At 36.0% G+C, this 23779-nt stretch overlaps 1 protein-coding gene across 1 annotated transcript; it reads left to right on the top strand.

The window, feature by feature from the left end:
• Nucleotides 1-17907: 17907 nt before the first annotated feature.
• Nucleotides 17908-18886, top strand: LOC105814322 (olfactory receptor 4F3/4F16/4F29). Its single transcript, XM_012649251.1, has one exon. The coding sequence runs from the start codon at nucleotides 17921-17923 to the stop codon at nucleotides 18857-18859; it is 939 nt and encodes a 312-aa protein (XP_012504705.1). The 5' UTR covers nucleotides 17908-17920; the 3' UTR covers nucleotides 18860-18886.
• The last annotated feature ends 4893 nt before the right edge of the window (nucleotides 18887-23779 follow it).

The raw sequence follows: 23779 nt of genomic DNA, 5'->3' as shown, positions 1-23779 counted from the left end.
GATGGGTTTTCCCTTGTAGGTCAGTTGTTGCTTATGTCTAGCTGCTTGTAGAATTTTCTCTTCCATTTTTTCTTTGGCCAGGTTGATGACTATGTGTGTTAGGGATGTCCTATTTGCTATGAATCTTCCCAGACTTTAATGACTATCTTGTATCTGGATGTCTGAATATCTGGTGGTACTAGCGAAGCCTTCCTCAATAATTCCTTCAGATAGATTTTCCAGGCTTTTAGCGCTTTCTTCTTCTCCTTCAGGGATACCTATAATTTGTATGTTTGTTCGCTTCATATAGTCCCACATCTCTCTAAGTGATTGCTCTGTCTTTGTCATTCTCTTCTCTGCCTTTTTAAATAATTGGGTTAGCTTGAGAGCCTTGTCTTTAAGCTCTGAGATTCTTTCTTCTCCTTGGTTTAATCTGTTGCTGAAAATTTCTGCTGCATTTTAGAAATCCCTGAATGACGCTTTCATTTCTTTAAGTTCTGTTATATCTTTCCTAATTTTATCTAGTTCTTTAGTGACTTTTTCACTAATTTCCCGAAATATTTTTTGGGTTTCTTTTTGTTGGGTTTCAACTTTATCTTAAATTCCATTCATCTTATTTACCGTCCATATTCTGAATTCCATTTCAGTCTTTATGACAATTTCTTTTTTTTATTTCAGCATATTATGGGGGTACAAATGTTTAGGTTATGTATATTGCCCTTGCTCCCCCCCCCCCGAGTCAGAGCTTCAAGTGCGTCCATCCCCCAGATGGTGCGCATGGCACTCATTATGTATGTATATACCCATCCCTTCCTCCCCCTCCCCACCATCTGCCCGAAGCCCGATAAATGTTATTCCTATATGTGCACTTAGGTGTTGATCAGTGAAACCAATTTGATGGTGAGTACATGTGGTGCTTGTTTTTCCATTCTTGGGATACTTCACTTAGTAGAATGGGTCCCAGCTCTATCCAGGATAATACAAGAGGTGCTATATCACCATTGTTTCTTATAGCTGAATAGTACTCCACGATATACATATACTACATTTTATTAATCCACTCATGTATTGATGGGCACTTCAAAACCGCAATGAAATATCACTTATCTCCAGTGAGAATGGCCTTTATCGAAAAGTCCCAAAACAATAAATGTTGGTGTGGATGCGGAGAGATAGGAACATTCCTACATTGCTGGTGGGACTGCAAACTAGTGCAATCTCTCTGGAAAGCAATATGGAGACACCTTAAAGAGATACAAATAGATCTACTATTTGATCCAGCAATCCCATTACTGGGCATCTACCCAAAAGAACAAAAGACATTCTATAAAAAAGACATCTGCACTTGAATGTTTATAGCAGCACAATTCACAATTGCAAAGATGTGGAAACAACCCAAAAAGACAATTTCTTGTAGTTGGAGTTCACTGCTGTAGTTCCATTGTGATCCCTTGGGGGTGTTTATCTGTTTTGATTTTTCATGTTGCCAGGGTTCTTTTGCTCGTTTCTTCTCATCTGAGACCTCTTTTCTCAACTCAGGGCTTATATAGGTTTGCAGGTCTCCTATTCCTTGCTGGAAACTCTCCTGCTTAGTTAGAGTAAGGGGAGGTCACTAGATGGTGCTCTTCCCCCAGCCCCTACTCTGGAATGTTGACTTGGCAGAGGGAGGGGTGTGTGTACTAGAATCCTGTAATGTAGCTGTTCTGATTTGTTCTGTTCACCTGTGATTGCCTCTGCTCAAGCCTGTGCCGAATGCTGTTTCGGTTGAGTGTTGGTAGGATGTTTGAGTTGGGAGCCTAGTGAGACCCTCTTCACTGAAGCTGGTGTTGTGGGGATTGCTCTACCCAGGGTTTCCCCACAGAGGTAACAGAAGCAGCTGGATACAGGTGGGTTCTCAGGCTGTGTGCCTTTGCTCAAACCGGGTTGCAGTGTTCTGGAGGCTTGAGGCTGGGGTTCCCTGGCAGCGCGTTGGACTTTGGAGCAGTTCTTCCAGCCTTGCAAAAGTGGTGGAGGCTCTGGGGCGGGGTCTTGGGATCCTGGGGTCCAGGTGCCTTGCTGGAGGCTTGGGAATGGTGTCTTGGGCCTGGTGGGTGTTCTTGGGCTCCCACCAGCGGTGGAGTCTCGGGCTCCAACGTGAGAGCTTCAGAGCTGGGACTGGGGAGGAGCCAGAAACGGGCCGAGCGGATCGGAATGGATGGCGGGTCTGGGCCAACCTGGAGGGCGGGATCAGGACCAAGCAGTCAAGAGGAAGTTGGGGCCTTGAGGGTGGAATTGGGCGAGCAAGTGGCAGGTTGTTCCACAGGCTCAGGGGCCCTGCAGATACCAAGTCCAGTGGGCAGGTGTCAGTTCCGGCGGCCCAGGGACTGTGGGGTTCTCCACTCCCCACCCAGGGCCTGCTGAAGCAGTTGCCCAAAGCCTCTCAGGGGTCAAAGCCTGCTGCGTCCCGGTCAGCTCCCGTGCTCAGATCCTCTTGTGCTCTAGGGGAGAAGTGCTTGGCTTCAAGTCACGGGGTATGACTCAGGGAAGTCACAAGTCAGTGCACACCCTTCCCAGCACGGTGCAGATCAGGCACAGTGCACCCGAGAGCTTAGGTTGTCTTTAACTGCTGCCTGATCCCCACTGTGCCTCTGTTTGGTGCAACAGCTCTGCACAGACTCCAGGCAGGTCCCCAGTCCAACCAAGCAGAGGTCTGTGGGGGTGGTAAGAGCCGTCTTGCAGTCCAGTTTGCACTGTGCTAGCACAGCAAGCGCGGAGCCCCAGTGCTCTATCCTCCTATTGTTCCGCGGGCCTTCTCTGATCTTGTTATATGTATCAGCCATCACATTTTTTTCCCACTCTGAGTGTCTGTTGTTTCTCTGTGATTTCACAATGCTGCTTCAGAGAAGAGCGATCCTTACGTAGGCAGCTGCCTGTTATCTTTCACTTCCTTCCTTGGGAGCAGCCTGCTGGCAGGCTGCTTCTGGCCTGCCATTTTTTTTCCCTTTCAGTATTTACTTTTCAATGAGCTGCCTGTTCATTTTCTTTGTCATATTTTAATGAAGTCACTTAGATTTTATTTTGTATAATAAAAATGTTGACCTTTAACTCACAAATTAAAAATATTTTCTGCCCAGTTTTTATTTTTTTTGATTGGTAGCTTTTTTTTCATATGAAATTATGTAGTATAATTTATAATTTTTTTTATAGCTTTTGAGTTTCATCACTTAGTACAGTTTTTCCTAATCCCAACTGAGATAAAAAGAAAAACAATACTCCAACATTACATAATCATAATTTTCTTTCCTTCCATTTTAGTTTTAGGTTTATAATTAAACCTTTAATTAATCTGGAATTTACTTTGAGTTATATAGTATTACTTTCTTTTTCCAAATGATTTGGCAGTGTTTCAACTCTTATTTATTGAATGACTCATTGATTATTAAATCTCTATAGATGATGGTTCAAATTGTGCTGCACAAATCTTTTCTCATTCCCCAAATTTTATCACCTTTATTCTCATTGCATTCTGGCCTTGATTTAGTGATGAATAGAATTTTTATCCAAAAGGATCATGTGAGAGTTTCACAAACCAAATATTTTGGCTTCCAATGTAGTGTCAAAAAGTGTGTAAATATTATTAATAGTATAAATACCTTTTATCATTGTTCTCTATGCCACATCTATCTCTGACTTTTAAACTTTTCATTTTTCTTGCAAGCCCTTTATACTTTAGTTACTCAGCTTTTTAAAAATTCCATTGAGTTTGTATTGTCACAAATTGATAAATTGGACATCATCAAAATTCTGCTATGTTAATGAAGTAACAGACCACAGAATGGTAGAAACATATGTGCACATCATATATCTGAGAAGCAACTTATATTTTGAATGTATAAAGAACACTTAAGAAAAAAAATTAACCAACTTAAATATTTGCAAAAGATTTGAACAGATACTTTACCAAAGAGGATATGTGGATAGAAAATAAGCACATAGAAAGAGTCCAACATTGTTAGTTATTAATCGATCAAATAAATAAGGAAAAATAAAAACTGCTAATTCCAAGTTCTCTTGAGGTTATAGAGTATCTGAAACTGTCATACAATAATGGTGATAACACAAAATGGTATAACCACTGTAGATAACCATTTAGAAGTTTCTTTTAAGTTAAATATACACTTGTCTTACAACCCAGAAATCCCACTGTTAGCATCAGAAGTCCTAGGATGTCACTTCCGCTGTACTCTGTTAGTCAACCAAGTCACTGATGTCAGCTCAGATACAAAAGAAGGGCAAGAATAGATCTTGTCTCCTGATGGGGTAGTGGAATGCATACTCAGGGTGGATGATAGGAATTGATGGTGATCCTATTGGGGAACAGTTACCACAGTCTGCTTTCTGGCTCCAATAATTTAAGTCCCTCCCATGTACAAAATATACTCACCTTTTCCCATGATCTCCCAGATCTCATCTCATTATGGCATCAGCTCAAAGTCTAAGATCTTGTCATTTAATTCAGATACAGATGATGTTCCTTAGTGTGGTTCCTTACATACAGCTGTTTAAGTATGATTCTTCTTGATCTGAATAAGTTATTAGCCTATTATCCCCAGACCCTATGTACAATGACAAGACAGGTATAGGGTTGTCAAAATAGACACTTTCATTTAGAAAGGAGGAAATAGTACAAACATAAAAGTCACTGATTCATAGCAATTCTGAAATCCATGGAGCCCATGTTTCCAGTTCCTTGATTAGGGTTCCTTTTAGCTCTGTGGTAATTATTATCCAAGCGTAGGGAATTTAAATTTGCTCTTGGCTCTGCCCTATGGGCTCTTGGATCTACCTTCTGAGTCATCTTAATTTTTCTTTAATAATTGTCCACGTTTGCCACTGAGTAGTCTTCTTAGCCTGCTTCCTGCCCATAGAACTTTGGATGTTCAAAGGTCTCTTTTCATTTTGTACTATTTCTGTTCCTTTCAGTCCAAAATAATACAATTCCTTTAAAAACTTTCTGGGTTTCTTATGAATCAAATTATATATCCAATTCATTAGACAAGATTACATGTACATTTATTTTTGAGATAGGCTCTTCCCAATCTTGAACTTAGAGTCAACATGCTGTAGAAAAATAACTTCAGATTGTTGGAAGCCTTTTTGCTTAATTGAAACAGCCTAAGTTCTACACCTTTAAGATTCCTAGAAATGCTAGTAAGTACTTCCTTAAATTTTTTGAGGTCTCAAGACAGAATCTTATGGTCATATTCTGGAGACCTTTACCTTGAAGCCATGTTTTATTTACTATACTTGGACTTCATCTTTGCCTTGAAGCCATATCTTTCTTGCAGAAATTGACTGAAGATGAGAAACAGTTTTATTTTCAAATGAAACAAGTCCTGACTCATTTATATTTCCTCTGAATTATGCTAAGAAGTAAACAATTCCTTCTTTAATTTATCTCAGTTCTCCCATATTTTATGATGGGCAGTTGGAAAAAGCCTCTTGGCTCATTAAAGAATTCTGCCTGGAAATCTCCCCAGCCACATACACAAACTTATTAGGTGCCTTTCCTATTTTCCACATTATTCTGGGCAACAGTTTTGCTAACTCTTCATTAAAATATGACTTTGGCGCCGTTTTCTCCAGCCTCCACTGATATTTTCCTCTTTGTCCTTAAATCCCTCACCAGCAGTCTGATTAAAACCCTTCCAGCTTCTAGTCTCATGAGGCTCACTCAGTGTTCACTATCAGTTTCCAGAATTCCCTTCTAGCTTTCAATATCATTTTCCTTGAAGCCTGTCCACTCTTCACTAACAGTCTCTGTGAGGCTCGTCTAGCTTCTATCCATTGTGTGATTACAAAGCTAATGCCACATGTTTTAAGTTTATGTTAGAGTGGCATTTTATTCCAGGAATCACAAGCAACCTCAAAACCTTACAAAAATTATGAATTTGTATTAATGCAGGCAGAGCTTAGCTATTCCATGGTGCCCCACGTGACATTGATTGTAGCTTCTCTGTGATATTCAGCTGGAAGTGGGCTAGTCTAGAGGGTTCAAGGTGGCTTCACTTATATGCCTGTTATATTAGTGGATTGGATGAAATGCTGTGTTCAGCTGGGTCCCTCTTGCTCTCCATGTAGTTTGAGAGCCTCTCAACATGTTCTGTTCATCAAGAATAAAGAAACTTCTCCCTCAGATCTTCACAAATGATTGTTCCAAGTCTCCAGAAATGAAGGTTTACAGGTTTTTAAGATCTGGGAGTTTGGCAGATCTGGCAGTTTTACTTTCACTATATTTTTTTGGTTAAAGCAGTCAAAGAGCTCACACAGATTCAAGGAGAAGAGATATATACCCAACTTTTCAATGGGAGGTTGCCACAGAATTTCTATTCATCTTTAATTTACCACAGATATGAATACAAGTGCTTCATTTACTGTATTATTTGGGAATGCAGAATGTATAGGTAAAGGTATTTGTTAATAAATAGAGCACTGGGAAAATATGAAAGCTTTTTCCTTATTGCTTCAATTTTTTCTCCCTGACATATAAAGTGAATTCTCTGCCTGATAAGGATGATGAAGAAAAAAAAGTCTGGAAAAGTGGAAGACTGATGAATTCAGAAAGTATAGAATGATTACCAGTGTGGTTATGTTTTATTTAGGCAGATATAGGTGAATGGTGGTAAGATGTGGTAGGTAGAGTTGGGTTTAATATGATTATTGTTTGGCTAAGTGGGTACAACCAATAGGAGGGGGCCAGGTATTTGATCATGGAACACAAGCTGGGAAAAGAAGGAGGAAAAGAAGGACATCGGTGAAGTGAGGGACAGCACAGATGTGGTAGAATCATTGGATTGGTGGCTCTGGTGTAATTGAATATTTCATAGACTTGAAGCATTAGATGGATTGGGTGCATCACTACGTCTTGTTGATTTTTTTCTCTCGGATGTATGGCAAACTTATCTACTTATCTCATTTCCAAAACTCCCATACCTAGTTTAAGCAACCACATTTCTTGCCTTGGAGAGTATGTTGCTTTCTAACTGGTCCACCAGTATCCAATCTGGATTCCTTCAAATCCATTTTGAAAACTGAAACCAGAGTGATATTTATACATGTGAAGTCTGGTCAAATCACTGTTCTGCTTAAAATCTTTTTGACCTCTTCATTCTATTAGGAATGGTCTCCTACTACTTATTTCACTCTTATCCTGTGCGATGCTTCTTCTCACTTTCTCACAATGTGGCTCCAGGCACAACTTCCAGTGGCCTGTCTGGTCTCATGGGTGAGCACAAACTGTTCTCTCTGCAGGGAATCCTTGGTCCTCTACTCTTAGCTAACTTCTATTTATCCTTTAGATCTCAGCTCCAATGTTATTTCCTTAGGGAAACCTTCCCTGACTTACATCAAATCCTTCTCTTATAGTAATTTCCACTTTGTTTCAGAGTAATATTCATGGTTGCAATTTTACATTTGTTTGTGTGATTGTTTGATTGATCTTTCCCCACTAGTTTGTAAAACTCCATATGCAGGAACTAGGTATTACTGGCATTCAGCACAATGGTGTTCAATAAATATTAGTAAATGAATGAATTTTATGCTTTCATTTTAATATTTTCATTGTATTAATATTTATCTCTATATAATGTTTTTATTTGTTTTGTGTGTGCATGTTTTCTTTTAACAGTTTAGAAGATTTATAGTTCATTTTAATTACTCACTATATAAAACACAGTTAATCCTTTAACTTTTTTGTCTTACCTCCAAGGGTAGTATCCATTGACTCTCCACTGAAAAATAGAAAGAAGTTGGTATACTCTCACTTTAACCCTTTGACCAACTTCCCTTTCCCCTTTTTGTGACTTAACTTTATTTGATTTTATTATTCTTGATACTTCTTAATACCTTTATTTTTTAAAATAATAATTAATCACATTTAAATAACCTGTTGATTCTCTCCCACTGTGAAAATTGAAGAAACCAGAATACATTTCTACTATCTTTCTTTTCTTATTTTTGTTACTAATATAATTATTCCTTATACTGCTATGGTTTGTTACATTTGTTTTCTGTTCTTTAACCACGAGCCCCATGAATGTTTGATATTAGGCTTCATAATACTCATTACTACAATGTTATCTCTATTCCTTTTTGATTAGTGGTTTGTACTCTAATCATTTTCTTTATTAAAAAGTCACGGAAACTCCGTTTTCCTTTTTTTTGGGTGGGTTGTTTATTTTGTGTGTGTGAAGTGTGGTAACTTCAGATGCATCTACCTTGTTGTGGCTGTACTATAACATTTTTTTCTCTAAATCAAGATAAGCATTTTAATCATTAGGTTCAATGCTTCATTCATTTCAGAAAAGTTTTCTTTTGTCTTATCTTTGAATATTTTTTAGCCAAATTATTGTGAGTTTTTTTTTAAGGAACACTATTTTTTCATTTGTTGGATTTGATTTTAATCTATATTTTCTCTCTGATATCTTAAACTCTTAGGTTTTCTATTTCATTTTGCTCAGGATGTTTGAGTCTGTCATTTATATTCCTGATCATGTTTTTAGCAGCATTAACCTCTCCTCTTCCTATTTTTTTTCTTGCTTTTACTGATCTTATTTCTGTTGTGGTTATCTTGATATAATGCACCTTGATTTTTGCCAGATTATTTTTGATCACCTTATATTTCCCATTATTTATTTCTGTTCACTTGTGTCTTCCAAATGTCATTTCAGAGAACATATATTTTATAGAAGGCATATTTTAAAAAGACTTAGAAAATTTGCTTATAATTTTCACTACTTCACGGTATGATCATCTATTATGTGTATGCTGTGTACCTTATGTAATTTTCCCTTTTCTTTCTTCTTCCAGTATTTTTGCATAGGGCATCATCTGTTTTATTTTTATAATAAAATTATAATACACAGTTATATTGTATAATATTATTAATTTATTATTAATCTTTGAATATTCTAGATATTTGTGAAAGGATATTGTGAAGAGGAGCTAGGGATGACAGTGAAGGATGACAGAAGGCAGCTGAGTGTTGGAACGCTGTCTCCAAAACATCTTGTATCTCTTGGAATGGTTCTCCTGGGCTACAGGGTTGACTACTGACTCAGAGTGGAGACACATTTGTTAGTTTTGTCACGTGACTTGTGATTTATTCTTTTTTCATTATAGAATGGGAATTGCCATCTAGTCTATATGGCTATTTCTCCTCTTCTTGCCTTGATTTTTCTTCCATTACACACACACACACGTCCTAATTATTTCAAAGGTGATAAGTCTGCATGTTTCTCTTTAGGCTCCTTTCCCCCATCTCTCTGTGGAGTGAGGGTTCATATGCTTCAATGTTTCTGTTCCAAGTAAAGATGACTGGTTTTTGTCCTCAGTGTATCTACCTCTTTTAGAGACTGCTGAGCTTCCTTACTAGCTCCAGATCTTTAGAGGCATGCACTTTATTTTTGTTTTCAGACTTGTCCTATTTCAATTTTTGTTGTACATAAGGTTTTCTTCATGTGTTGTGGCTTGTAATTGCAGACATTTCCTAATCTTTGTAAGGCTGTTTATACTGGTTTAAAGGAAGGGAGAGAAAGAAGCCTCTCAAGTTGGGAACCGTAGGTTGGAAGTCTGAATTTATTTACATCATTGAGGTTGACCTAGAGTTTTTTGCTGTTGTACTTGCCTGAAATTTGTATTCAAGGTCATATGTGCTTCATGAATATGTTGGGTAGCATTTGTGACTTTTCTATAATTTAAGGAAGTTTGATGTAGGAGAAAGAGGACATTTTCGAAAGAGTCCTAAATTCATGTATGGCCTAACCTTTTAATATCTGTGTAATTTTTGATGATAAATAATTTGTCATTATGTCACAATAATAACATCTATTTCACAGTGTGGTTGTGAGGATTCAATAGAATATGTATGTAGAGTATTATTTTTGATGTTACTTTAAACCTGTTTGCCTTTATATTCTCTCTATTTTTTTCATGGAAAATTATATGTTTTTATGTCCATATGTCAATATCACACCTTTGAATATTATTCTTTGGTTAAGGTGAATATAATTATGGTAATCATCATAGAAATGATTATATCATTAAAAATTTAAAAGAACAATGTTTAATGTTGCTCTGGAATTCACCCATTGGTCATCATAAAATAAAGATTTAAAGTATCCCTAGAAAATGGCAGAAGGCCTTTTTGTCATAAGAAAATTAAATACTCTTTATTTCTCCTAATTAATAGTTTCTGTGCTTGGCTACTCTGGGAAAACCAAACGACCACAGGCAATAATTCCCCAGGCCATGTGATCTCAGTCTGGCAATCCCAGATTTCGGCAGCATCACTTTGGTCACTGCCCTCTGGGGTTGTAACTAGCAGGTCCCTCATTGTTTTAAACAGCTATGTGTGCTTGTCTGTAGTGATCCTGTATTGGATCCGGCTGATCTTGTGAGAACTATATCTATCTGAATCTTTGATAATGCTTTTTTTTAGTTCGCTTGGCAAAACAGGTAGGTGAGAAGGACAGAAATAAAATCTATAGTGAGTAAATCAGTGAGCCAAGGTCTATTTCTGGGAATGAGGAAATTAAGTTTTCCTCAACCATGTGTGATGTCAGCCTTCTGTGTGGCAATTTGCTGTTGACACTAGAGAAGCAGAAAGGAGCAGGAGTCAGGCACTGTGAAGGAAAGACACTGTGTGCAGCAGTGAAGGGGATGGGCAGGGGAAAGTGAACATCAGCCCTCAAAGAATGAGAACGAAGCTGTAGAAGAATGTCAGGGAAGAATCGGAGTTTATTTTACAACTACTCATCCTCTTTTCTGAGTTTTCCCAACCATTTAGCCCCACTTTTTTTTTTTTGGTGGGGGAGTCTCATTTGCCTTCCTGTGTGGCCTGTGCTCTATGGTCAGCCCCACCACCTGGTTGTTTTATCCAATGCCTAGAATCCTTTCACTCCTTTGTGACCTTTTTCCTTTCCTACCATTCCACTTATCAGCCTTTGCCATTCTCATGATTAGGCTTCTTTTATTTTTCATTTATTTTTATTTCAGAATATTATGGGGGTATAAATGTTTAGGTTACATATATTGCCTTTGCTCCACCCAAGACTTCTTTTCAATTGATTTCAAGCTGTTCAGCATTGCTGGTGTCACAACAATGTGGCTTGTAGGTTCTCTAAAATTTTGTCACCTAACCTCTAATGGGGACTTTAATTTATTTTTGACAACTCTATCACCTTCATTATATCATTCATTCATTAATTAACTCATTTAACATTTATATTGTGTACCTATAATATACTAGGTCAAAACTGCCTGTTTACAATGTAGAAAATTTCTGTAAATTTTTATGTCAATTTTTTTACACTTCTTCTATACTCACTGTGTCATCCCACTTTCTTTGCTGTTACAAAATTTTTCTACTTCCCCCCTTTGTTTTGTTTTCTTCTCCTTCATCCTTGGTGCCCTCTTCTCTTTTGGCTTCTCAAGTCCACCACTGGTTGTCCTCCTACCTCTGTGATCTGCCTAATTTGTCAGCTTCGTTGCCTACTTTACATTATCAATGCAGACAGTTTCCATAGTTGTGTCTTGCTTTAAAATATTTTTTCCTATATACTCTTTCCTTCAGGAACCTTATTCACTGTTATACATTTCATATGCATTCATCTATTACTTTTATGTGGATTATTATGCAATTATATCTTGAATCTGTACTTCTTTCCATACATCGTGTTTCATATTTCCACCTGAGCATCTCAGTAGTGTCTAAAACTCTATTTGCTTAAAATACATTTGATTATCTATTTTCTGTATTCTCACATATTCTATGTGCAATGTTCTTATTTTTGAAAATGTACCCATTATTGTCTTATCTATTCATGCTTAAATCTTGGTATGTTCTTTGAGTTCACTTTCCTTCATGCTCACTCCAGGTATAGTAAGTCACCAATTACTTTGGGTTTTTACTTATCACTATTTCTATTCCGTATCTACTGTCATACAACTAGAACCATGTAGTCCCAATTCTTCTGTGTATCTCCCCAGATCTGCTCTGTTTCAACATTCTCTTAAGTGGACTCCTTCTCTGTGTTTTCCCTTTCCTCTATTCGAACCCATCATACTTACAGATAGAGCATCTTCCCTAATTACTGGCCTTATCATTAATTCTTTATACCCACATTTTCATTGCCTCCCTAAATTTATTTAAAAATTCCTATATATCTTTGAGACATTCCCAATAATAGGCAAAAATGAATCTTGACCATTTTTTCATCTTATTTTCATTTCTTCTCCAAAACAATTTACACGCTCTAATCTGTATGCTTCAACATTAACTCGGTGTACACCAAACTTACTGGCTTTTCATATTTTATAATCTGCTTGAAATGAATTCTTTAGACTCTATATTTGTGTATTTTAATATTTATCAACTTTTACAGCTGTAGTAAAATTCCACAAAGCTATGCTGTCTTCTCTCATCACCGTGGCTATCTCTTTCTATTCAATTCATGTTTTAGAGGATTTGTTCCACTCCTATGGAACAAATGCATCACACAATGTCTGATTTGTATTTATATGCATGTTGGATAAGGATTGCCTTTGTACAACATTAGTGTTTCTTGATAGGTGACACAGTAAGCAAATCTACTTTAAATTAACAAAATGAATAAATGAGAAGGTAAGACTGGAAATAGAACATAACAGTGACTAGGAATTGGGTCTTGAGTAGCCATTTGATCTTCTAATGTGTATAACTACCTATTTTCTCCATCTGTGAAATTTAACTTGAAGTTGAAACTGAAGACTTTTATGATTCTTACAGAAAAAGACAGTTTGGAAGAAGTCTGTTTTCCTTAGTAACAGGTATTGAATGGTTTGGCTTCTTTTCCTTGGCTGGTCAACACAAATTTACACCTGGATGGGCACAGTCTTCAGAAATCCCTTCAAGCACCCTGACTCTTTTACCTTTTTCCCATCTCTCACTCTTAATGACAAGAGAAATATTCTGTGTTATCAGAAGTAGTCGGAAAAGACATAATTTTTTCTTTTCATGTGGGGAATTAAAATTTATGGCTTTGAATCATAGGACTTACCATTGTGGAAGAGGTATATCCCGGTCAGAGTACAAATATTCTTCCTGCATCACACAAGCGGTCTTTGATTAGTGTCTCAACTGAGGGGCAAAATTTTTTGGGGGGAAATATACTTAAGTGATTGAATGCAAGTAGAGACATGAAAGATTTACTTAAAGCCAGGTTATTTACCATATCATAACAGAAGATTCAGAATTTGAGGAATATTTTCCTATACTTGAAAATGTACTATACTTTCATGTAGAGAGCCCTCAATATATAATATATACCATTTATTGTGCTGTACTACGTGGTAGGTACTAGATTAGGTATTTTTACATAAATAATTTATTTCTCACAAGGGAACAAGCAAGGGAGGTATTATTATCCCCATTTTATTGATTTAGTTTTGACTTTTTCTTTTATTTTTTAAATTAAATGTCATAGTCGAACATATTTTTAGGTTACATGTGATATTTTGATACATGTATACAATGTGTAATGATCAAATCAAGGTAATTGGAATATACATCACCTCAAATATTTATCTTTTCTTTGTGTTGGGAACACCATAATTTTTCTTTTGTAGCTATTTTGAAATATACAATAAATTATTGTTTACTATAATTTTTTACTGTACTATTGAATATTAGAACTTATTCCTTCTAACTGTATATACCCATTTTAATAATGAGAAAACTGAAGCTCAGAGAAGTCTAATAATTTTGTTATGTTCACATAGCAAATGCCTAATGGAGCCTGGATTCAAAGTCAGGCCTGGCTGAACTCAAAATCCAAGATATTAACCATTCTACTATAATGCATGAAAGTAAGTCTGTGGATTTTTGCATTTTTAGGATTGAAGAAGAGAGAGATGAAAATTTGGAAATGGTTTCTGGAATTTTGAGTGTTAGCAAACAGCTGTGGGATAAATCCACCATGTAGAAGAACCATAACCTTTGGAAATAACTCTTCTGTGACCCTCAGTAGCAGAAGCTATTCCTGGGGTGGTAAGACACAGAGAAAACACACACTGGTGAGAATTTCATGTGCCTGCTGTCTGTTGTTCTGTACATGTCCCTCTCCTGATTAGTGTATGCTAGGATCCTTAAATCATAATACAATTATACTTACAGTGAATTGCATGTGTGTATATCACTGTGCAGTATAAAAGGTAATATTTTCATTATTATCGTCTGTGATTTTCACAGAAATTCTGTGAGCTTGACAGAGTAGGTAATAGGAGCATTTGCCTTTTTTCTCCTTTAAATGCAACCAAATGTCGAAGTCAGGAGCAGTCCTGAATCAGTACATTAAAGGTGAGAAACTTATTTTATTTATGTTGTCCTTAACTTACCTGTGTTCTCAGAAACAGAGACTACCATATTTCATCCTGTCTGAGACTTGTTCAGCTCTTTCTCTTTTTCCTGAAGGCTTTCTTTTTTCTTTGACATTGTGCATATCTTTCCTAATTTCTCCTTTTCCCCAACTTTCCCCTTTTTTCCTTTTTAAAAAATTTTAATTATTATGGGTACATAATAGTTGTATATGTTTATGGGGTACATGTGATATTTTGATATAGGCACACAATATATATTAATCAAATCAGAGTAATTGTGGTATCTATCACCTCAAGCATTTATCATTTTGTTTGTGTTAGGAACATTCCAATTCCACACTTTTTAGTTATTTTAAAGTATACCATAACTTACTGTTGACTATAGTCACTTTGTTGTGCTATCAAATATTGTTCATTCTTTCTAACTATATTTTTGCACGCATTAACAATCCCCACTTTATTCCCCCCTCCCCACTACCCTTCCTATCCTCTAGTAAACATCATTCTACTCTCTGTCTCCATGAGATCAATCGTTCTGATATTTAGCTCCCACATATGAGTGAGAACATGCAAGATTTGTCTTTCTGTGATTGGCTTATTATTCCCATATTTTTAATCTTCATTCTTTTTTCTTTATCTCTGCTTCAGTTTTCTGTGTCTGGATTATTCCATAGACTTCAGAAACATAAGTCGAATGCTGGCTGTTGGTTTGGAGATTAAATGCTGTCTTATCCCTAGTGAGTAATATGTTGTACATCTTAGGTGCCTTCTCACCGAGAGACCATTAGTGATGGCTACTATAAGTTTTTAGAAATTTTCCTTTATGTATGTTAAAATTATTGAAAAAAAATGATGGAGAGAAGAGAGACAGGAATAATAAAGATCACTGACTTGAAGGCATGGCCTTACTACGAGCTGGCATCTTCTGCCTTCGAATGTCTATAGCACTTTTTCTCCCAGAATTTACCAAATATTTATCTCACTATTTACTTAACATGTATTGTATACAACATTGTTACATGTACAATTCATGTTTTTTCAACTGTTTTTTTTTGGTTCTTTTGTTTACAGGAATTAGAGAAAGAACAAATCAGTATGAAGGAGAATTATTAGTAAAGATACAGGGAGAGATTGAGATTTTAATTGACCTTTGAGGATAATAAAATTTAGAAAGACCAGAAGGATAGACTTCACAGAAGCATGACCTTAAATTTTTTTACAGGTGTAGCAACCAGTTAACCAGAAAAATATGAAGAATAAGTACACAAATCATGACAGTAATAAACAATCACTTTCTAAAAGGTAATTTACTATTGTCCTATTTAATCTTTAACTGTGTACACTTTTTATATATTATTTATTTATTGTTATACTGCCATATAATTTGGTGTTAATAATGGATACTGTGTATGAAAATCTCTGGTTAGTTTTGGTTTTAACCAGGAAAAATCACTTTTTTGAATTTTGAGTTTCGCTCTTTTTATTTGGTTATATTTTACTTGATTATTTGCTCGTTTTATTTGATTATTATTATGATTTGTCTTTCTGGAATAGGAATCAAGAGACCTGGGTCCCCATTCTATCAATTGTTTGAATTTTGGAAATTCAGATTACTTTTCTGGGTCTGATGTTTTTCTTCTGAAAAATGATCAACTTGGATAAAATGGTTTTTATAAAATTCCGTATGCATTTCATCCCATCACACTGGGGACATGTGCTTTCCCTCACCAAGGCCTCGGATCTTCTTCAATAATGATTGGGTTTTCCTGCCCTCTTCCCAGTGCCTCATCACCTCCCCATGTATGTTCATCTCATCAGTCTTCCACCCTGACTTACCTTACTCTGATTGGCAGTGCCTGTGGCTGTTTTTGCTCCCTAACCCAGGCCGGAGGTTTCTGGTTATAAAAAGTATATACCTTGAGACTGTGGACTGTTAGCTCAGGAGGCCACAGTATAATCACTATGTGTAGATGACAATAGGGAGAGACTCGTGCCAGTGGTGGTGACTCAGAATTGGAGTCTGGGCACAGTATGTGCCTCTGTGAGTTTTGGGGTCTAGAATGAATTATGGCCCCAAGCAGATGGCTGTTTGTATGAGAGGGTTTGGAGTTGTAGCTGCAAAAATGTAGGACATCAGTATACTGGCTTTCTTTACTTTCTTTTCTATACTCAGCAACTTCTAAAATACCCATATTAAGTGTTTTCAGGAGCTGCTTTCTACTATAGGAGAATGACTGAGGTAAGTATCTATCTGGACGCAGAGAAATATAACACCGTTTTCTGCTCACCCTCTACCTCACATATAAACACAATATGTGTTAAAGGACTAAATCTCCAGTGTCACGGTTTTACTTTATAGCTCAAAGTTAATAAGAAAGCTTGTATGCCTTCCTAAAATGTGACTTATTAATGCTTGATACTCATCTAACTTTATAATCATGAATTAAGAGTATAAAATTACAAATTTCCTTGAAGATAAAATATCTGAATGGGTTTCAGTCAAATTAAGCATGATAATATCAAATGTCAGAATAGGTTACCATGGAAGAGGTACTGAGTACCTTTAAAGGGTGAGAAATATCAATGGACATAAAAGCTGGTACCAAGGGGAGGCTGAGACACTGATGAATTAAAAATATCTCAGCTATTTCAAGTGCTGATCTCAATTCATTCATGTGTATGGACAAAGAGAAACTGTTTGCAGGGAGAGACTACATCCTCTGTGGTCACTGTAGGCATATGTCTTGATAGAAACTCTGGTAAAATCCCCCCAAAACGCATTTATTAGGCCTGGAAAAAGCCTTGCATGACAGATGGCACAAGCTCCTTATGAAATCCTTACAGGGTATGAAGCTATTTAGGATGTTGTAATTATGAAAGGTTGTGTAGAACTTGGAGCTACCTAGATAGCAGTGAACATGAGAAAACATGATGGATAATAGTGTTGTTCTACTTTTTATGCATGTCCATATATTTCCCTTGTTCTACTACAGTTGTGGACTCTCTGATTCCACATACCCCGGTGTCTTTATTATGTCTTAGTCTATAGCCTATCTTAATTCAGTCCGTCTCAGGTACCTTTTACTCCATCTGTTAATCACGATGTTCCTCTTATTCCTACTTTCTATCGGAGAATTGTGAGTGCAAATTGGGAACAGAAGGGAATTATGAGAATATACATAAATGCAATATAGAATATGTTATAAATGAGGAATAGTCAATATCACAGGTGATGTAAACACCTGATAAATGTCACAGATAAGCATGAATCTTTTGTTATTGAGTGATTTGTTAATTTGAGAACAGACATTATATCAAGAGTGTTGGTGATAAGTTTAAATCATGTTGTAGCTCACATGTTTTGATGATATTATGTTGATTTTTGTTATTTTTTATATTTGAGGAACTGGATAACTATATTATTCACTCATAGTAAGAAAATTGAAATATTGTTGATTTTAATACATATTATCACCCCCATAATCACAATTTTCTCCTCATTTTATTAGTTCTCATAATTTCAACCACAGCCCAGTTGGCTGGATCAATGGATGGAGGGAATCACTCAGTAGTGTCTGAGTTTGTGTTTCTGGGACTCACCCATTCATGGGAGATCCAGCTTTTCCTCCTGGTGTTCTCCTCTATGCTCTATGTGGCAAGCATGACTGGAAACATCCTCATTGTGTTTTCTGTGACCACCGACACTCACTTACACTCCCCCGTGTACTTCCTACTGGCCAGTCTCTCCTTCATTGACTTGGGAGCCTGCTCTGTCACTTCCCCAAAGATGATTTATGACCTTTTCAGAAAGCGCAAAGTCATCTCCTTTGGAGGCTGCATTGCTCAGATCTTCTTCATCCATGTGATTGGTGGTGTGGAGATGGTGCTGCTCATAGCCATGGCCTTTGACAGATATGTGGCCATATGTAAGCCTCTCCACTACCTGACCATCATGAGCCCACGAATGTGCATATTGTTTCTGGCTGCTGCCTGGGCCCTTGGTGTCAGTCACTCACTGTTCCAACTGGCATTTCTTGTTAATTTACCCTTCTGTGGCCCTAATATATTGGACAGCTTTTACTGTGACCTTCCTCGGCTTCTCAGACTAGCCTGCACAGATACCTACAGATTGCAGTTCATGGTCACTGTCAATAGTGGGTTTATCTGTGTTGGTTCTTTCTTCATACTTCTCATCTCGTACATCTCCATCCTGTTTACTGTTTGGAAACATTCTTCAGGTGGTTCATCCAAAGCCCTTTCCACACTTTCAGCTCACATCACTGTGGTCTTTTTGTTTTTTGGTCCAACCATGTTTGTGTATACATGGCCACATCCTAATTCACAGATGGACAAGTTTCTTGCTATTTTTGATGCAGTTCTCACTCCTTTTCTGAATCCAGTCATCTATACATTCAGGAATAAAGAGATGAAGGCAGCAATGAAAAGAGTATGCAAACAGCTAATCATTTACAGGAAGATCTCATAAATGATGTGATAAGGCCTTCTCATTGATCATGATGTAGCTATGTGTTTCTTTCTTTGATATTTTAGATTCAGGAACTTTGAGATATCAAACAATGATTTGAATGTTATTAGATCTGTAACATTATTATCTGATAAATATATTTATGTTTTGTGAAGACTGAATCATGAATACAGTATATCTTTCCGTCTATGTTAGCCTCTTTTCATTTCTTTCAGCCATGTTTTGTAGTTTCTGGTGAACTGGTCTTACATATATATTTTTATATTTATTCCTAAGTATTCTATATATTTGATGCTCTTTTAAATAGCATTGCTTTTTGTTTCAACTTACAATTGTTTATTTAGCATATAGGACTATAATAGATTTTTTTGAGCTGATCTGCCTCTCTGATGCCTTTATTTTTATTATTTCAAAATATTATGGGGGTACAAATGGTTTTGGTTACATGGATCACTTTTTTTGTGCTTGAGTCAGGGTTACAAGTGTGCCCATCACCAAGATAGGGTTTATTGTACCCGTTAGGTAGGTTTTCACTAATCTCCCCTGCCCCCTGCTTGATTTCCACTGAGTTTTACTTCCCTCTGTGCACCTGTGTGCTTATTGGTTAGTTCTAATTTAATAGCAAGTACATGTGGTGTTTATTTTTCTATTCTTTAGATACTTCACTTAGAAGAATGGGCTCTAGTTCCACCCAAATTGTAACAAAAGACATTATTTCATACTTCTTCATGGCTGAGTAGTATTCCATAATATACAATGACCACATTTTGTTAATCCACTCATGAATTGATGGGCACTTGGGTTGATTACACATCTTTGTAATTGTGAATTGTGCTGCTATAAACATTTGAGTGCAGATGTCTTTGTTATAGAATGTCTTTTGTTCCTTTAGGTAGATGCCCAGTAATGGGATTGCTGGATCAAATGGTAGTTCTACTTGTACCTCTTTGAGGTATCTCCATATTACTTTCCACAGAGTTTGCACTAGTTTGAAGTCCCACCAGCAGTGTATGAGTGTTCCTATCTCTCCATGTGACACGCCAAAATTTATTGTTTTTGGACTTTTTGATAAAGGCCATTCTCACTGGAGATAACTGATATCTCATTGTGGTTTTGATTTGCATTTTCTTGAAGATTAGAGATATTGAGCAGTTTTGTCATATGTTTGTTGAGCATTAGTCTATCTTCTTTTGAAAAGTTTCTGTTCATGTCCTTTGCCCACTTTTTGATAGGGTTGTTTGATTTTTTTCTTCATGATTTTCCTAAGTTCTGTATAGGTTCTGGTTATCAGCCCTTTATTGGATGTGTAGCATGCAAATATTTTCTCCCATTCTGTAGGTTGTCTGTTTGCTCTCATGATAGTTTCAGAATGACCATTATTAAAAAGTCAAAAAACAACAGATGCTGGCCTGGATACAGACAGAAAGGAATGCTTATAGACTGTTGATTGCAAAGAAGTACAACTCTTATGGAATACAGTACAGAGATTTCTCCAGGAATTAAAAATAGACTTATCATTTGACCCAACAATCCCACTACTGAGTATATACCCAAAGGAAAAGAAGTCATTTTATCAAAAACACATCTGCACTCGAATGTTTATTGTAGCACAATTCATAATTGCAAAGATGTGTAATCAACCCAAGTGTCCATCAATTCATGAACGGATCAACAAAATACACACACACACACATGCACAGACACACATACACATACACACACCATGGAGTACTACTCAGCCATAAGAAGAAATGAATTAATGTCTTTTGTAGCAATTTGGATGGAACTGGAGAGTATTATCCTAAGTAAAGTATCTCAGGAATGAAAAAACAAACACAACATATACTCTCTAATAATTGGAACTAATTGATGGGCACACATGGGCACAGAGAAAACTAAAGGTCATTGGAAAGCAGGAAGGAGGAGGTGAAGGAGGGAGAGGTAAAAATCTACCTAACAGGTACAGTGAACACTATTTAGGTGATGGGCACACTATTAAATAATAGCCCTGACTTAAGCATTATAAAATCTATTAAAGTAACAGAAACATTTGTACCCCCCTAATATTTTGAAATAAGAAAACTCAGCTTAACAATGAGAAAATAAATCAATTAAAATATGAAGTCTTTTATGTTTCTAGCCTTTTAAGGTAGCACAATGTTTTTAAGGTTCATCTATATTGTAGCATGTATCAGAATTTTATTCCTTTATATGGCATTCTTGAATACCTAGTTAATCATCTCTAAATGATATTATTTTGTATTAAAACTACTGGTATAATTTCTGATTCCTGACTGAACGCTGACTTATACAGAAATTTATAACAGCATTGGTCCTAGGAAACAGACCCTCAGATATAGAGTTTTGGGATTGGCTTCTTCTTGTTTGGGGACTAATTACAGTGCTGAGCTCTTTGCCAGTGCGAAATGTGGCTGTTAATAATCCCATCATTGGAAAACATTGGCATTATGAACAGTTGGATTGATTGCATTAAAGTGTCAAATAAAGTAAGTGACTTTTGTACTTGATCATTTCTATACTGATAATAATTATAACAAGTGTGGTGTGTGATGGATTCTTTTGAATCTTACAGAAAGAAAATAACAAGCTCGCATCTTTATTTATTTATTTTTTAAGCTTCCTTCTGCTTAGCTCAATTCTTTTTTATAAAAAAACTTAATAGAATTAGGGGGTAAAAGTTGAATTCTGGTACATGTATGTATTGTACAGTGGTGAAGTCTGGGCTTTTGTGCCCACCACATGAATGGTGTACATTGTACCCCAGAGGTAATTTTTCATCCCTCAGCTCTTTCCACCCTCCCTTGTTTTGAGTCTCCAATGTCCATTATACCACTGTGTGGGCACTTGCATAGCCATAGTTTAGCTCTCACTTATAAGTGAGAAGATATGACATTTGCTTTTCTGTTCCTGATTTATTTCACTTAGGATAATGGCCTATAGTTCCATCCAAGTTGCTGCAAATTGGAAGGAGAAGTTAAATTGTCTCTGTTGATGATGTGATATTATGTATAGAAAACCCTAAAGATTCCAACAAAATACTGTTAGAGCTGATTAATGAATTCAGTAAAGTTGCAGGGTACAAAATCAATAGACACAAGTCACTTGCACTTCTATGCTCTAAAAATGAAGAATCCAGGAAATAAATTAAGAAAACAATCCCATTTACAGTAACAACAAAAAATGAAATGAAATACGTAGGAATAAATTTAATCAAGGAGGTGAAAAACCTGTATATAAAAAACTATAAAATATTGATAAAAAAATTTAAGATCACACAGATAAATGGAAAGATATCCTATGTTCATGGTGTGAAAGTATTAATAGTTAAAATGCCCATACTACATAATGTGATCTATAGATTCAATGCTATCTCTGTCAAAATTTTAATGCCATTCTTCACAGAAATAGAAAAAACCATCTTACAGTGTATATGTTACCACAAAATACCTGAATAGCCAATTCTATCTTGATCAAAAGAACAAAGCTGAATGTAAGCTACGACACCACGGCACTCTAGTCCCAGCAACAGAGAGAGACTCTGTCTACTAAATAAATAAATAAATACATAAATAAAAAAAAAAGAACAAAGCTGAAGATCATATTACCTGATTCCAAAATATATTTCAAAACATAGTGTAAAGTACTTTCTTTTTAATGAAGAAAAAATATAAAACATATGGCATACTTGTGGAGAAAAAGGGACATAAAGTTTCTGAGGAAATAAGAAGTTGAACAAGAGGGAGCAAAGGGGTTTGCCAGAGATCTATTGAAATGAGGGTTTATGGATATTCATAGCTAAGAGACATGATGCAGTAGGAATGAGAAAAATATTTTGATGGTATTCGAACAGAAAAGTTTGATCTAAAGTGAGAGTGTTTTGAAGATATTATATGTAGAATAACCAGAAAGGGAGGAATGAGATGAAAAGCCTAGAATTAAAGTATTTGGGTGAAACGGTGGTAATGTAGGCATTAGATCAATTTTAATAACCTAAAAATCCACAATGTGGAAGTATTCCTTTGGAGACATTTGGTAGCCAAAAGTTAGAACCAACTTCCTTTATTTCTCTCTCTTCTCACCCTTCTCTTTCTTTTCATTATCATTAAAATAAACAAAAGAATAAAACACCATGAACTAGAGCACAGAAAGAAGACTAGCAAAGAGCCCAGATGTTCAAAGTAACAGATAACAGAAATCACAATAAAATAACTATGCTTAGTATGTTTAAAGTAAAACCAAAAGATTAAAAATATTTTTATTGAATAGTAAACTCTAGAGAATGGCCAAGAAGATTGAAAGAAAACAAATAGAATGTACATAATAAATAAAATAATTGAAATTTAAAACCTGAATGAATGCATTTAACAAAATATTAGTATGTTAGAAACAGCTGAAAAATGAATTAGTAAATTACAAGATTGGTCAGAAGAAGCTATCCAGAATGCACACAGGAAGAAAGAAATGAAAAATAGGAAATATGTCGTTAAGAGACATGGAGGCTAGAGAGGGAAGGTCTAAGAGTGTTTAAAGGGTGTTTCAGAAAGAGAGGAAGGAGAGAATGAATCAGAGTTAATATTGGAAAAATATTAGCTAAAATATTCTTAGAGGATATGAGATACAATCCATAGATCAAAAATGCCACATGAATTAAAAAATAATAAATACAAATGGAATTTTTACCTAGAGATATAATAGTGAAATATTGATATCAAGGACAATGAGAAGCTCATAGAAGTAGCCGTGGAGATAAGATAGGTTATCTTAAAAGGAGCAAAAGTAGGCTGACATCTGATTTCTAATCAACAACAAAGGAATCCAGAAGATAGTAAAATATACCTTCAATGTTCTTAGAGAAAATAACTTTCAATCTAGAATTCTATAGCAAATAGTTTTAAAGAG

This window comes from Propithecus coquereli, unplaced genomic scaffold (genome assembly GCF_000956105.1).
Source record: "Propithecus coquereli isolate 6110/MARCELLA unplaced genomic scaffold, Pcoq_1.0 Scaffold3, whole genome shotgun sequence".
Classification (NCBI taxonomy): Eukaryota; Metazoa; Chordata; class Mammalia; order Primates; family Indriidae; genus Propithecus; species Propithecus coquereli.
This window is presented reverse-complemented; position numbering and strand designations above follow the sequence as displayed.

Excerpts from the sequence above, each read along its gene's own strand:
- LOC105814322 (XM_012649251.1), top strand. The coding sequence starts at position 17,921 with ATGGATGGAGGGAATCACTCAGTAGTGTCTGAGTTTGTGTTTCTGGGA.